This window comes from Lampris incognitus, chromosome 1 (assembly GCF_029633865.1).
Source record: "Lampris incognitus isolate fLamInc1 chromosome 1, fLamInc1.hap2, whole genome shotgun sequence".
NCBI classification, from domain to species: domain Eukaryota; kingdom Metazoa; phylum Chordata; class Actinopteri; order Lampriformes; family Lampridae; genus Lampris; species Lampris incognitus.
This window is the reverse complement of record NC_079211.1, coordinates 39923942-39939310: the sequence shown is the minus strand read 5'-3', so window position 1 is coordinate 39939310 and position 15369 is coordinate 39923942. Positions and strand designations below refer to the sequence as shown.

The 15369-nt window shown below is 45.5% G+C and overlaps 1 protein-coding gene across 1 annotated transcript in view; it reads left to right on the top strand.

Annotated features, from left to right (window-relative positions):
- Window positions 1–15369, top strand: part of LOC130110517 (probable carboxypeptidase X1) — a 31475-nt gene that overhangs the window by 3821 nt on the left and 12285 nt on the right. The window contains exons 3-8 of the mRNA XM_056277643.1: window positions 3588–3697; window positions 3955–4094; window positions 5199–5283; window positions 9709–9868; window positions 10988–11079; window positions 14204–14327. Of these exons, the coding sequence (XP_056133618.1) occupies window positions 3588–3697; window positions 3955–4094; window positions 5199–5283; window positions 9709–9868; window positions 10988–11079; window positions 14204–14327 (711 nt within the window). The remainder of the gene's footprint in view (window positions 1–3587; window positions 3698–3954; window positions 4095–5198; window positions 5284–9708; window positions 9869–10987; window positions 11080–14203; window positions 14328–15369) is intronic.

Genomic DNA, 15369 nt, shown 5'->3' with positions numbered 1-15369 from the left:
CTGTGGTCACGAGTTCATCTCTTTGGAAGAGTGGCACCAAAAAGAAATGATGTAAAGCTAACACCTCCTCTTCCATGATCAAATAAAAAGAGAGAAAGGCTAATTTCTCTTTGGTGTCAACTGTTGGAATTAAGACTTTATAGGAGAGTAAGCATAGCAGTACATGAAAATTAGGCATATAGTACCAAAGTTTGTTAGAGTTCGAGAGGCTTTCAATCTTATGTTGAGCTGTCAGTCAACATTAGTATAAATGTTTCCCTTACATTCATTGGCAACCACTGCCCAAACGCTTCCATGAGAGTCCTCAACTGAATGAAATACACAGATGAGCCAAAACATTATGACCACCTGCCTAATATGCTGTTGATCCTCCATGTGCCGCCAAAACAGCACCAACCCATTGATGCATGGACTCTACAAAACCCCTGAAGGTTTCCTGTGGCATTTGGCACGAAAACATTTGCAGCAGATCCTTTAAATCCTGTAAGTTGCGGGGTAGAGCCACTGTGGATGGTCTTGTTGGTCCAGCACATCCCACAGATGCTCAATCAGACTGAGATCTGGAGAATTTGGAGGCCAGGGCAACATCTTGAATACCTCATTATGTTCCTCAAACCATTCTCGGACAATGTGTCCAGTGTAGCATGGCACATTGTCCTGCAAAAACAGGCCAACCCTGTAGGGTTGTACCTGGTCTGCAACGATGTTTAGGTAGGTGGCACATATCAAATTGACGTCCACATGAATAGCTGGACCCAGGGTTTCCCAGCAGAACATTGCCCAGAGCAACACATTGCCTCCACTGGCTTGTCATTTTTCCACAGGGCATCCTGGTGCCATCATTTCCCCAGGTAAACGGCACACACATACACGGCCATCCACGTGATCTAAAAGACAATGGGACTCATCGGACCAGGCGACCTTCTTCCACTGATCCAAACTCCAGTTCTGACACTCATGTGCCCATTGTAGGCACTTTTGATGGTGGAAAGGGGTTATCAGGGCACTCTCACTGGTCTGTGGCTATGCAGCAGGATGCGGTGCACGGTGTGTTGTGACACATTCTTCCCGTAACCATCAAGATTTTCTGTCACTTGTGCCACAGTAGACCTTCTGTCGGTCCAGATAGGATAGCCTTTGTTTCCCTTGCTCATCGATGAGCCTTGGGCGCCCAACAAACACTCTGTTTCTGATTTGTGGTTTGTCCCTCCTCGGACCACTGTTGGTAATTACTCATCATTGCTGACTGGGAGCACCCCACAAGCCTTGCTGTTTCAGAGATGCTCTGGCCCAGTCATCTGGCCATAGCAGTTTGGCGCCTCTCAAAGTAGCTCACGTCTTTACTCTTGCCCATTTCTTTTGCTTCCAACACATTGATTGTGGTATCTGGCACAACACCTTCAGGGGTCTTGTAAAGTCCATGCCTCGGCAGGTTGGCACTGTTTTGGCAGCACATGGAGAACCAACAGCATATTAGGTAGGTGGTCATAATGTTTGGCTCATCGGTGTCCCACTGATATTTTGATATATGACATTTGGATTTGGATTTGTAAGAAACTTACTAGACATTTTCTACCTACCGAAGACAGTGTCATCTTTTTGTAACCAGAAAATGGTAAAGATGAAACACCCTTACTATGTAGATCACTGGGGTTGAGAGACCCTACCACTGCCAAGGGTATAGGGGTGCATTTCACTGGGACCATAAAAATGTGTTTTCAGTGAAAATGTTTCCACTCTTGGTAGTCTAAGACAACTTAGATAGGATTCAACCACATGCTTATAAAGGCTTTACAAAGACAGACAGGTTACTGTTGTGTTGTTGTTGTCCTCTTTGGTTTGCTATGGTGTTAAGTGAACTAAAACCAAGGTCCTCAATGAAAGGTAGCAAGAGAATAGGTATATAAACAAAGTTGGAATATGCCTGGCAGGAAACCACAGATCAATTACAACAAGTCTTTGAAAAATCATTAGTTGGGGCTGAGAAGTACACATAGTCACAACCATACCAGCAGAGATCCAGCAGGACAACGAGGGAAAGTGGTTTTAGGGCTTTAAAGATAAGTGCCACTCGTTTTTAGGCTTCGTCTATGTTATGACTGAGCCTCAGCTTAGGGTTTGAGAGTCATTAGAGATTAATAAAATGTCCTGGCAAGACATTTTTGGAGAAGTGTCCGGCCAGTGAACCAAGTTGAACTTGGATGGACAACGGGAGTCTGTTTAGGTCTCACATACCTACAGCCGTAGCAGAAACTGGACAAGTTCAAGGAAACTTGAAATCTCTGTACTACTTAATGTTCCTCTGTCTGTCTCACTATATATTTACCTCTCTCTCTTCGTGCTTTATCTATCTATCTATCTATCTATCTATCTATCTATCTATCTATCTATCTATCTATCTATCTATCTATCTATCTATCTATCTATCTATCTATCTATCTATCTATCTATCTATCTATCTATCTATCTATCTATCTATCTATCTATCTATCTATCTATCTATCTATCTATCTATCTATCTATCTATCTATCTATCTATCTATCTATCTATCTATCTATCTATCTATCTATCTATCTATCTATCTATCTATCTATCTATCTTCTCCTCCTCCTCTCTCTTTCCTCTTATATTTCCTGACAGTCCCACCTCATCAGGCCTCCTCCCTTTCTTAGTTCACTCACATGCTTTAAGAGAGTTCCTAAATCAGCTCTGCTATTCACGCATCACGCATAATGGTTGAGTGTACATGTTCGTCTGTGTGTGTGTGTGTCTATGTGTGTGTGTGTGTCTAACCATCAGAGTGAGGACATTTTGGCCGGTCCTCACTTCTTTAAGGGTCTATTTTAGGGTTAGAATTAGGTTAAGGTTAGGGTAAGGGTTAAGGTTAGACATAATTCTGATGGTTAGGGTTAGGGTTAACAGCTAGGGAATGAATGTAGTCAGTGAGAGTCTTCCCAAAGAGTGACGCGGTGGCCCAGTGGTAAACACTGTTGCCTCACAGCAAGAAGGTCCTGGGTTCGAACCCCAGGCCATCCCAGGTCCTTTCTTTGTGGAGTTTGCATGTTCTCCCCGTGGATGCTCTGGTTTCCTCCCACCATCAAAAAGACATGCATGTTAGGGTTAGTACACCTGTCTGTGCCCCTGACCAAGGCAATGGAAAGAAGAACCGGAGTTGGTCCCCGGGCACTGCGCTGGCCACTGCTGATATACAATAGGATGTGTTAAATGCAGAGAACACATTCATTGTGAGAATACAATGGCTTTCATAGAAGTACAAGAATGTGTGTGTGTGTGTGTGTGTGTGTGTGTGTGTGTGTGTGTGTGTGTGTGTGTGTGTGTGTGTGTGTGTGTGTGTGTGTGTGTGTGTGTGTGTGTGTGTTTGGGGCTTCCAGCTGCTGTTGTGTGTACATATGTGCTAGAGTTCACATGTACCTGCATTGTCATATCTGATTTGTGTTAGTGCCAACAGCGTGACAAGAATGTGTGTGTGGATGTGCGTGCCGGACCACATGTGTTGGCTTTATTAATCACCACTATCCTTTTAAGACTATCCCAAATGGCATTTAGTCCCTGTTTTCTCTGCCAGAATGTCCTCCTTTAGGTCTGGAGTCTCTGAAGGTCAAGGACACGCAGCTGAGCGCATCGTCCTACAAGCGCAAAGGCCTGGGCCCCCACCGCGGGCGCCTCAACATCCAGGTGAACCAGCTGTGCTCAAACAACAGACGCACAAAATAGTCACTAATAACAGACACTTATTTAGAAAAACAAGTCTGGCTAGGTATGCACCTGTATTTGAATGTGCGTGTGAGAAAATCTGTCTGTTTCTGCTTCTGTTGCTGTGTGTGTGTGTGTGTGTGTGTGTGTGTGTGTGTGTGTGTGTTTATCGGTGCACGTGTGTCTGAATTTACGTGTGTGTGTGTTTTTGTATGTTTGTGATCTGTTTTGTATTGCAGTCTGGCATCCATGACGGTGACATCTATGACGGGGCGTGGTGCGCCCAGTACAGAGACAGGAACCAGTGGCTGCAGGTGGATGCTCTAAGGCCCACCCGCTTCACCGGAGTCATCCTCCAGGGACGCAGCTCCATTTGGAGGTCAGTGAGGGTTGAAAGTTAATGTTTTACCTTTTGGGGATTCTCATCTTACAGAGACTGAACATGCGGTATCAGGGCGTCCGAGTAGCATAGTGGTCTATTCTGTTGCCTACCAACACTGGGATCGCTGGTTCGAATCCTCGTGTTACCTCCGGCTTGGTCAGGCATCCCTACAGACACAATTGGCCATGTCTGCACTAGTGCAGCGATCGCTGCACTAGCGCCTCTTCCGGTTGGCCGGGGCACCTGTTTGGGGGGGAGGGGGAACTGGGAGGAATAGCATGATCCTCCCACACACTACACCCCCCTGGCAAAACTCCTCACTGTCGGGTGAAAAGAAGCGGCTGGCAACTCCACATGTATCGGAGGAGGCATGTGGTAGTCTGCAGCCCTCCCCGGATCGGCAGCGGGGTGGAGCAGAGACTGGGACGGCTCGGAGGAGTGGGATAATCGGCCAAGTAAAACTGGGGAGAAAAGGCGGGGGGGGGGGAATCCAAACAAACAAGAAAGTGTGGTATCTAAATTGTTGATTTTAGGTAGGCACAAAGCCATTCTTCTCTGTGTCTTTATTTTCCATTTCTTTCTCACTCCTTTCTCACTCTCCGTTTCCCGCTTTGTCCACCTTTCTTTCTCTTTTCTTGTTTCTCCCTTGTTCCTTTCCCTTCCTTCCCTTGACATCCTGCAGGGATTTTCAGGATGTCAGCAGAGACCACTTTGATAGTTCAAAGGTCACGTCTTACCTTGGGGAAATGTAGGTTTTCATAACCCTGCCCCTGAATCTTAGGGAGTGGTAGGAACTTAAGGCGGCTCCACAATAAGGGCATCACATCTAAATACCCCCATGATTATTCATCAACACAATAGTCACACATTTATTGGTCTTAGGGTTCTCAACTCAGTTATTTACGTATATTAACCTTGGCAAAGATAAAGATTTACAAGTCTTAAACAAACTTGGGCAGCAGCGAGCCAGTCTCATGCTACCTACTCTTTATTTGGGATTATAAGTGGATGTAAACTTTGTGCTACTTTCTAAAGCCACCAGTTTGTTATTCCACAAGTAACACCACGTTTAAGGACCAAATCCTCTCTGTTTGCCTCCAGCTGGGACATTGTGTACACCTACAAGGTGCAGTTCAGCAACGACACCCTGGTCTGGACCCCTTGTATGAACGGCACAGAGGAGGCGGTGAGTTCTCGCCATACATTCTCTTGGTTAATTTTCAGTCAGCTTAAAAAAATGCTGTTTTTGTTTTTAGTCTTGTCAAGCAGGCGCACGGGAAGATGTTTTCAGTAGGGGGGCTGCCAACTAAAGCGAAAAGTATTGTGGCGAGCCGGCATGGAAGAATGAGTCGAGAGGCAGAGATCTCTTTTTAATCGCAACTCCCGTGCCCCCATACACCGCACGGCCCCTGGAATGCGGTGTATGGCCAGAACGGACCAGAACCGACAACAACGTAACGAATGCCCCCCTCCCCATGTCCCAAGTGGTGACATCAGTCCCAGTCACGGTCCTACAGTCAGTCAGTAAACGGTCTCCTACTTAGTCTGAGACAAACCCCCAAAGCAACACAAGAATCAGCACAACATGAACACCACATCATTAAAACACATTTTTCAATCTAACATTAACAGTCCCATCAGCCATTGCGCTCCCCCAGCGCAGAACCACTGACAGTCAGAGCGACCGCCTGCCCTGGTCGCTACAGTATGACGTCATCGTTTTGTTTGTAAGGCGCTTGTGTAGCAGATTTGGAATGGAGTGTTTACTCACTTTATTATTAATAATGTACGTTCCACGCAGCCCTAGCCCACTTTTTAAAATAAAGGTATGTTTTATTTTTTGCATTTGTACGTTAGGAAAAGTTAGGCATACTGTTGGTTCTAAGATGTTACACAGCAACCTGCCACTACTACGGGGGCGGGGGAGCTGCAGCCCCCCCCCTTCCCGCGTCAAGGTTGGTTGGGTATTTATCCCGGGATGGTCGACTGAGGCCACGTGATCTTTTTCTTTTCCAGCTTTGCTGTCCCACACAGCCACAGCTTTATACATATTCATAAGTGGGGGTGCTGCAGCCCCCCTTGCCCCCCCCCAGGTGTTATCAGGAGAAAATATAGAACAATAGGAAGTTGTGTGTCTCACTGAAAGCCGCCTTGCTGATTGGTAGTTGTTAAAGGAAAGAGACGAATTTTTATATCCCGTTCTTCCCTGCCCATATTTTCCCAGCTGGTCCAAGATTTGATCTAGTCCCCCCCTTCACAGACCTGTTTCTCTAACTAGAGAAATGTCTATCAGTAATGGCTGGAACGACAACTTTTTGCTACTGGCTGATAAGAGTAATAATGTCAGCGACTATTTGGACTGACGTTATTCTGTCTGATGGTGCTGTGAAATGCGGCTGTGTTTTCATCCCACTCCTCCTACGCCCTGCATTCAGTAATTGAAGTCTCCATTAGGTGAATGACTGCCTGATGGCTCAGCACTAGAGAACACATTTCTCCCTCACATTTCATTATTTCACATTTTTGATAAGGACTACCAGTAGCTATTTGTAAAAGCAGTTCTGCTGAAAAATCACGAGAGGGTAATTTGCCTACTTCTCCACTACTAATTTCATTTACCACCTGAAAGCATGATACCACAACCAGCATGCTGAGTAGTCTAACATAACACACAAATACTGAGACGTTTTTGGAATAATGTCCTGTGGAAAGGACTGACTAGTATGTCATGTTAAAAGCATTAGTCAAGTCAAGTCAAAATGTATTATAGCCAAATATCACAAGGTATGTCTCAAAGGGCTGTACATATAATAAAACAATAATGACCAACACTTGTAAAAATATATAAAAATGTATAAAAGTAAGATGAACTACATGTAAAACATTATGAACAAAATATTTGAGATATTTGAAAAATATATTAAAAAGTGAAGTACAGGCATCAGGGTAGCATGGTGGCCTATTCCGTTGCCTAGCAACATGGGGATGGTTCGAATCCCTGTGTTACGTCCGGCTTGGTCGGGAGTCCCTACAACACAATTGGCCATGTCTGCGGATGGGGAGCCGGATGTGGGTATGTGTCCTGGTCGCTGTACTAGCGCCTCCTTTGGTTGGTTGAGGCGCCTATTCTGGGGGAGGGGGAACTGGGGGGAATAGCGGGATCCTCCCACGTGCTATGTCCCCCTGGTGAAACTCCTCACTGTCAGGTGAAAAGAAGCGACTGGTGACTCCCCTCCCCGGATCAGCAGAGGGGATGGAGCAGCGACCGGGATGGCTTGGAAGAATGGGGCAATTGGTCAAGTACAATTGGTTGAAAATGAGGGGAAAATCGAAAAAAAATGTAAATAAGGCCCTGGTGGTCGATATAAAATGGCTATATAAAATGATTACAACTTAGAGTGCATAAGAAGTACCATACAGGATGTAAAAACAATGGTGTTAATTGGACTTGGCATTAATGACCTCGAGTCCAATATAGCAGTTATGCCCCCACCTCTTGATTCATGTGACCCTTGTAAGCTAGTATAATATGGAAGTGTTGCCTGATTTAAGCTTACAGGGTTATTTGGCTTTAGCCAAGTTTCACATAAGACCATAAAATCAAGACTGTGGTCATTTATCATGTCATGGATAAGCAGTGATTTAGTACAAAGAGACCTAATGTTAATAAAGCCAATATTTAAGATAACATTTTGCAAAGTGGCAGGGGATGGATAAAAGGAGGGCTTAATGTGGATGATGTTATTCTGATTTCGAAAGTTGTAGCTCTTATATTTAACATCCCGGTTATCGCTGATTATGACAGGGATATGACTATAGTTGAGGGGGAAATGGTTATCAATACTGTGGGGATTTTCTGGGACTTGGCAGCTATCATTAGGAGTTTTATCATTTGAATGAGTAAAAACTGGCTATGAGCCGGCAGGACCCTCTCTATCAAGAGCGGGTGTGTTTCGAATCAAAATGAGCTGATAAAACGTAACACCAGTTGCCTGGTCCCTTTCCAGTTTGGAAGTAAGCCATCAGTTTTATACAAATCACGCTCAGTCCAAAACGAATAAAAATGGCTGATAAAGCCATAACCTGTTGCTGTATAGAAGTTTTCCAACCACCGATGGAGGCTAAAAAGACAACTGAATGTTCAGATCTGGTTGACATAGTGGGGACAGGACCAGATAAGATACAGTGTTTGCCCAGGCTCTGAATCGTCATCCTCAGCGGTGACTTGGGGTCGAGTATGACTGTCCTCCTTCTAGGTCCTTGTGGGTATCCTTGCGAGTGGACGCCTGTGTGTGACAGCTTTTTATGTGGAGTGGCTGATGGACCTGCAGCCACCACGCGGTCCTTGGCGGGAGGTGGCCAAAGTCCAATGGCATGGAGAACCAAGACGAGTGGGGACCACCCTCTGTTGCAGCCTTCATCCACCTTCACTGCAGTTGTGACCTGGAGACATCTTCCACCAGTTCCACCGTTGAGGTCTTTGTTGGATCGCGCTTTGTCTGGAACCTCCCCCTTAGCCAATCCGCTTTGGGTGACCCTATCAGGAGCCAAGCTCCAGATGGCATAGCTCTTGGGATTATTGGCACACGCAAGCTTCTCCACCACGGCAAGGTGGCAATAGTTAATGCCAATGATTCCATGTCATGCTGGAGCTTAATTGATTGTCTGGACACAACATCATTTGTTCCTGCATACAAAAGCTTTACAAGAAATTATTTTCTTTCACCTTTTTAGCATAATCTTTCACACTTTACTGTTGCGTAGAACGTATCTTTGGTTTTTTTTTTAGGAAGAAAGGAATGTGTAGTCTGTCCTCCTCCCAAGTCTCCATGGGGATGGTGATCACCACCTGGACACTGCTTGGCATCCTGCTCATCATAGTCTCCATATATTTTATAATCCCATATAATTCTGTTATTCTCTTTCAATGTTGTATTCTGTAAATTGTGTAAACACAACATCCATTGCACATCTGTCCCTCTCGGGGAGAGATCCCTCCTCTGTTGCACTCCCTGGGGTTTCTTCCCATTTTTTCTCCCTTTTAAAGGTTTCTTTTAGGGAGTTGTTCCTTATCCAATACGATGGTCTAAGGACAAGATGTTGTGTTGCTGTAAAGCCCCCTGAGGCAAATTTGTCATTTGTGATATTGGGCTATACAAACGAAATTGACTTGACTTGCGTTGGAGGATTTGTGTATGAGAGAGATTGTGGGAGAGAGAGGGGGAGAGGTTGTGTTTGTTCAGCGAGATAAGAGAGGTGATATTGTCTGTCACTGAGGATGACAAGGTGTGTTTGTTTCAGGAGGGCTCAAACATTGTTGAATCGCGATGTGCTCCGTACATTAACAATATTCCCCCGCAGGACACTTTATACATAAAACGAAACGTCTCAATACCTCTGATAAGTCGATTTCACAACTATTTCATAACTTAGCCAGAAAATTTGCATGAATAAATATAATCCATCATGAGGCCCAAATGTGAGGTGCTGTCAGATGCTAAAGCTGAAGCAGATAAATAGAGTTGTAAAAGTTAATGGTCTGATGTTTATTTTGAATGTGATAGTGCTGCCGTTATTGTGTTGAGATTCGCCGTGTGTTGACCTGTTGCAGGTGTTTGAAGGGAACAAGGACGCAGAGACGCCCGTCCTCGCCCTTTTCAACAGGTCGACGGTGGCGCGCTTCATCCGCATCAATCCCCAGACGTGGTACCAAAACGGTTCTGACGGAGAGGTCTGCCTGAGAGCCGAGGTGCTGGGCTGCGCCCTTCCAGGTACAGGACACCCCCCCCCCCCCCATCGCCATTAAGGAACATAACCATAGAAATTAAGAGTTTCTTTCTGAACTATGTTTCTTTTTTATTTCTTTTTAATTGTTTTTTGATCCCCCCTTTTTTTCTCCCCAATTGTTAATTGTTCCCGTCCAATTACCCCACTCTTCTGAGCCGTCCCGGTCGCTGCTCCACCCCCTCTGCCAGGGCTGCAGACTACCACATGCCTCCTCCGATACATGTGGAGTCGCCAGCCGCTTCTTTTCACCTGACAGGAATTTCGCCAGGGGGATGTAGCACGTGGGAGGATCACACTATTCCCCCCAGTCCCCCCTCCCCCTCAAACTGGCGCCCTGAACAACCAGAGGAGGTGCTAGTGCAGCGACAAGGACATATACCCACATCGACCTGCAGGCAAGGCCAATTGTGTCTGTCAGGATGCCCGACCAAGCCCAAGGTGACACGGGGATTCGAACCTGTATCCCCGTGTTGGTTGAGATATGTTTCTAAATGAATATTCACAAAAACATGAGGACATTATGGTTCAATGTCTTCTTGAGCACGTGCTGTTTTTTCCATCAGTTCCTGATTTTGGTTGACTGACTGATTGCATGTTTTGTGGATATTTTTTGGCAGGTTACTTTGATTTTAACTTCGGTTTCACATTCATTTTTTTTGCTATTCTTTTCTGCCCTCTTCTATGCTTCTTGCTTTTGCTCCTTTCTACTATATGACTCACATTTTGAACTTACCCTTTTTTTAACTCTTAACTTGTTTTGAGGTAATCTTTGCAACGCGCAGTTCATTCAACATTGATTCACAAGGTTGGATACTGATACCCTACCCTGTCCATTACTCAGAGGCAAATGACAGTATCTTGCCCACATTATATTTCATATATAATTTACATCGTATGTAACTTAAAAGATACAATTATTGTAATTGTTGTTGTTGTTGTTGTTTTTGTAACAAAGTCTGGCTGTCGTGCCAAAATGTGCCCCAGACTGTATTCTTGTACTGTTTTATGTCAAGTTGCTCCTGCGTCATTCAATTATTCCTTGGAAATTTCTTGTAAGTGAATTATTCTTACTTTATCCTTTGTCCTCTCTTGCCTCCTCGTAGACCCTAACAATATCTATGCATGGCAGACAGAGCCGATACAGTCCAAAGACAAACTGGACTTCAGACACCACAGCTACAAGGAGATGAGGAAGGTAAGACGGAGATGACTGTGATTATCACCACACGATGGCATTCGTTGCAGTGATGTTCAGCATGATAATGTTTTGATAATGGCTCTGAGATCAGCATGAGACACATTAACAACATGTAGTGTTTGACAGTTCATAATGGCGTACTCGGTACAAAGAAACAAGGTACAAAAAAACTGGGTCCCACTTTGTCTTCTGGACAAACAATAGACAATAAGGAAAATGATAGGCAGAGGACAGTATACGACAGAGGCTTGGAGGTAGAGCAGGTCATCTAGTAACTGCACGGTTGCCGGTTCGATCCTTGGCTCCTCTTTACAAAAATGTCGAGGTGTGGGGGGGTCCAGGTGGCGTAGGGGTCTATTCCATTGTCTACCAACACGGGGATTGCCGGTTCAAATCCCTGTGCTGCCCCCAGCTTGGTCGGGCATCCCTACAGACACAATTGGCCGTGTCTGCAGGTGGGAAGCCAGATGTGGGTATGTGTCCTGGTCACTGCACTAGCGCCTCCTCTGGTCAGTCAGGGCACCTGTTCGGGGGGGAGAGGGAACTGGGGGTAATAGCATGCTCCTCCCACGCGTTACATCCCCCTGGTGAAACTCCTCACTGTCGGGTGAAAAGAAGTGGCTGGCGACGCCACATGTATCGGAGGAGGCATGTGGTAGTTTGCAGCCCTCCCCGGCTCAGCACAGGGGGTTGAGCAGTGACCAGGATGGCTTGGAAGAGTGGGGTAATTGGTCGGATACAATTGGGGCGAAAAAAGGGGGGGGTAAAAAAAAATTTCGAGGTGTCCTTGAGCAAGACTGCTCCTGATGAGCTGGTTGTTACCTTGCATGGCTGACACCGCCATCTGTGTATGGGTGTGTGTGTATGGGTGAATGTGAGGCATTCATTGATTGTAAAGTGCTTTGAGTGACTGTTGCAGCTAGAAAAGCGCTATATAAATGTAATCCATTTACCATTTACACATCACTCTTAGAGTGCCCATTGTTCCTTAATTTACCCGGCGAACCTTATCCACAAACACAGAAGGCAGAAGGAGGGTTTCAGCTATCTGTTACTGTGATTTTACAGTGAGGCTAGAAATCCATAACCTTGTGGCTTCTGGTCTCCCACAGTCTGTGGTCTCAGTATCATCAAAGAGCAAATATTATGTGAGGTTTCACACTTTCCCCGTCCTTACTGTGTTGCCACCACCAGCGGGGCTGTTTGAAGAGACAGTGGTTAGGTTACTTTTCCAGTGTGGTAGAGTTTCTGCTAGACTGGAAGTGTGCCCTATTGTCTCTCTTTCTACCTCTCTCTATCTCTATGTCTCCGTCTCTATGAGGGGCAACATCTCTTCAAACTACAAGCTGAAATCTTGTAATGTGATTTTTGTTTCTGGGTAAACATACTGTATATAACAGTACAAAATGTTAGCCTATGTGTGTACTTGTAGAAGATTAAGACTTAAACCTTTGAAGATTAAGACTTAAATCTTTACTAAATTTACAAGGAGCTACTTCTTGGTGTCTGGGTAGCATTCTGTTGCCTACCAACACGGGGATCGCCAGTTCGAGTCCCTGTGTTACGTCCGGCTTGGTCGGGTACCCTACAGACACAGTTGGCCATGTCTGCGGGTGGGAAGCCGGATGTGGGTATGTGTCCTGGTCGCTGCACTAGTGCCTCCTCTGGTCGGTTGGGGCACCTGTTTGGGGGGGGGGGGGTAACTGGGAGGAATAGCGTGATCCTCCCATGTGCTACGTCCCCCTGATGAAACTCCTCACTGTCAGGTGAAAAGAAGCAGCTGGCGACTTACTTGCCAGCTTGGTTCTTGCACACTGGTAGATACCCCTTCATAGGTAATCAGCCATCATTCAGACCTCTAAACATGCTTGTTACAGCAAAAATTGGCCAATACTTGGCTGGTGATTGGTGCTAAATTGAAGAGCACACGTTGTAATACGGGGTTGTTCTTTTAGTGGAGAGGCTGTCTGTCTGGTTAATTCCCTGCTGACAAGCTCGTCTGCTACCCATCAGCGCAAGGCGGTGTGTGAATCAAGGTCTGTGTTGCTCCAAATATTTCCTTTTCCTATTGGGGTCAAAACTACTGCAAACAACTGTTGGTGCAAAAATTGGATAGTCCACTTTTTCATTCACTATTTATTTACAAGTTATGGCAGGGGCGTCCGAGTGGCATGGCGGTCTATTCCGTTGCCTATCAACACAGGGCTCGCCGGTTCGAATCCCTGTGTTACCTCAGGCGTCCCTACAGACACAATTGGCCATGTCTGCGGGTGGGAAGCCGAATGTGGGTATGTGTCCTGGTCGCTGCGCTAGCGCCTCCTCTGGTCGGTTAGGACGCCTGTTCGGGGGAGGGGAACTGGGGGGAATAGTGTGATCCTCCCACACGCTACGTCCCCCTGGTGAAACTCCTCACTGTCAGGCGAAAAGAAGTGGCTGGCAACTGCACATGTATCGGAGGAGGCATGTGGTAGTCTGCAGCCCTCCGCAGATCGGCAGAGGGGGTGGAGCAGAGATCGGGATGGCTCGGAAGAGAGGGATAATTGGACAGGTACAACTGGGGAGAAAAAGGGGGAAAAAAGAAGCCACTTCTCAACACATAGAATCCATCAGCATTCACTAAGGATTAAATGTCTAGTTTTGATGCTGGTTTGATGGTGATTCCCTCTTCTACCAAAAGGATGGTCAGCTGAGTGAGAACAATAAAATGATTATTGAGCATAACGTTCATGTTTGCCATGGATGTACCATCCTGAAGTATCAATTTAGTGTCAGAATCATTAAAAAAAAAAACAGAAATTTTTTTTTGTTTCAACCACAATTTATCCTGGACTAGTTAACTAAGCATACAGCAACCTGCTTCACATATAGGCATATACGCAGATTTCATCTGGTAGCTGCCGAGGACACACACACATAAACTTGTGTCGGTGGCCACTGTGCAGATCCATGGGAACTACTTGGAATAAAGTCACTTGCTTAAGGGGATCTTGGCAGCTATCACTGAGGAAAGCATTCATAGGTTCCCCAGCTGGTCTCTTGATTTAAACTAATAATGACCCACTGTGTACAACCTATGGGCTTCGACCTCTAGATCTGCCACCTATCTCCCTTGTGTTCTCAGCTCATGAAGTCGGTGCACGAGGCGTGCCCAGATATCACCCGCATCTACAGCATCGGGAAGAGCCACATGGGTCTCAAGCTCTACGTCATGGAGATTTCTGACAACCCGGGGAAACATGAACTGGGTAAGACAGTATGAGACACCAGGCAGGGTAAAAAAAAATCAGAAGTTAATCACATGATGTTTCTAAATTCTAGTTGCTGAAGTCTGTAAAAAAGTTCACGTAAGTGTCCACACACGTGAACACAAACTGTCCTGTGGCTGTCTGCTTGCTGAACTATGAGTGATGGTTCCCTTTACCTTCCTCTTCCTCTCTACCACCATCCCTGACATGTCACACTAAGGTACCAGCTCTTTCTTTTTTGTGTGTGTGTGTGTGCAAGTTTGGTTTTGTATGTACACTACCGTTCAAAAGTTTGGGATAACCCAAACAATTTTGTGTTTTCCATGAAAAGTCACACTTATTCACCACCATATGTTGTGAAATGAATAGAAAATAGAGTCAAGACATTGACAAGGTTAGAAATAATGATTTGTATTTGAAATAAGATTTTTTTTACATCAAACTTTGCTTTCGTCAAAGAATCCTCCATTTGCAGCAATTACAGCATTGCAGACCTTTGGCATTCTAGCTGTTAATTTGTTGAGGTAATCTGGAGAAATTGCACCCCATGCTTCCAGAAGCAGCTCCCACAAGTTGGATTGGTTGGATGGGCACTTCTTGCATACCATACGGTCAAGCTGCTCCCACAACAGCTCAATGGGGTTCAGATCTGGTGACGGCGCTGGCCACTCCATTACCGATAGAATACCAGCTGCCTGCTTCTGCTCTAAATAGTTCTTGCACAATTTGGAGGTGTGTTTAGGGTCATTGTCCTGTTGTAGGATGAAATTGGCTCCAATCAAGCGCTGTCCACTGGGTATGGCATGGCGTTGCAAAATGGAGTGATAGCCTTCCTTATTCAGAATCCCTTTTACCCTGTACAAATCTCCCACCTTACCAGCACCAAAGCAACCCCAGACCATCACATTACCTCCACCATGCTTAACAGATGGCGTCAGGCATTCTTCCAGCATCTTTTCATTTGTTCTGCGTCTCACAAACGTTCTTCTTTGTGATCCAAACACCTCAAACTTGGATTCATCCGTCCACAACACTTTTTTCC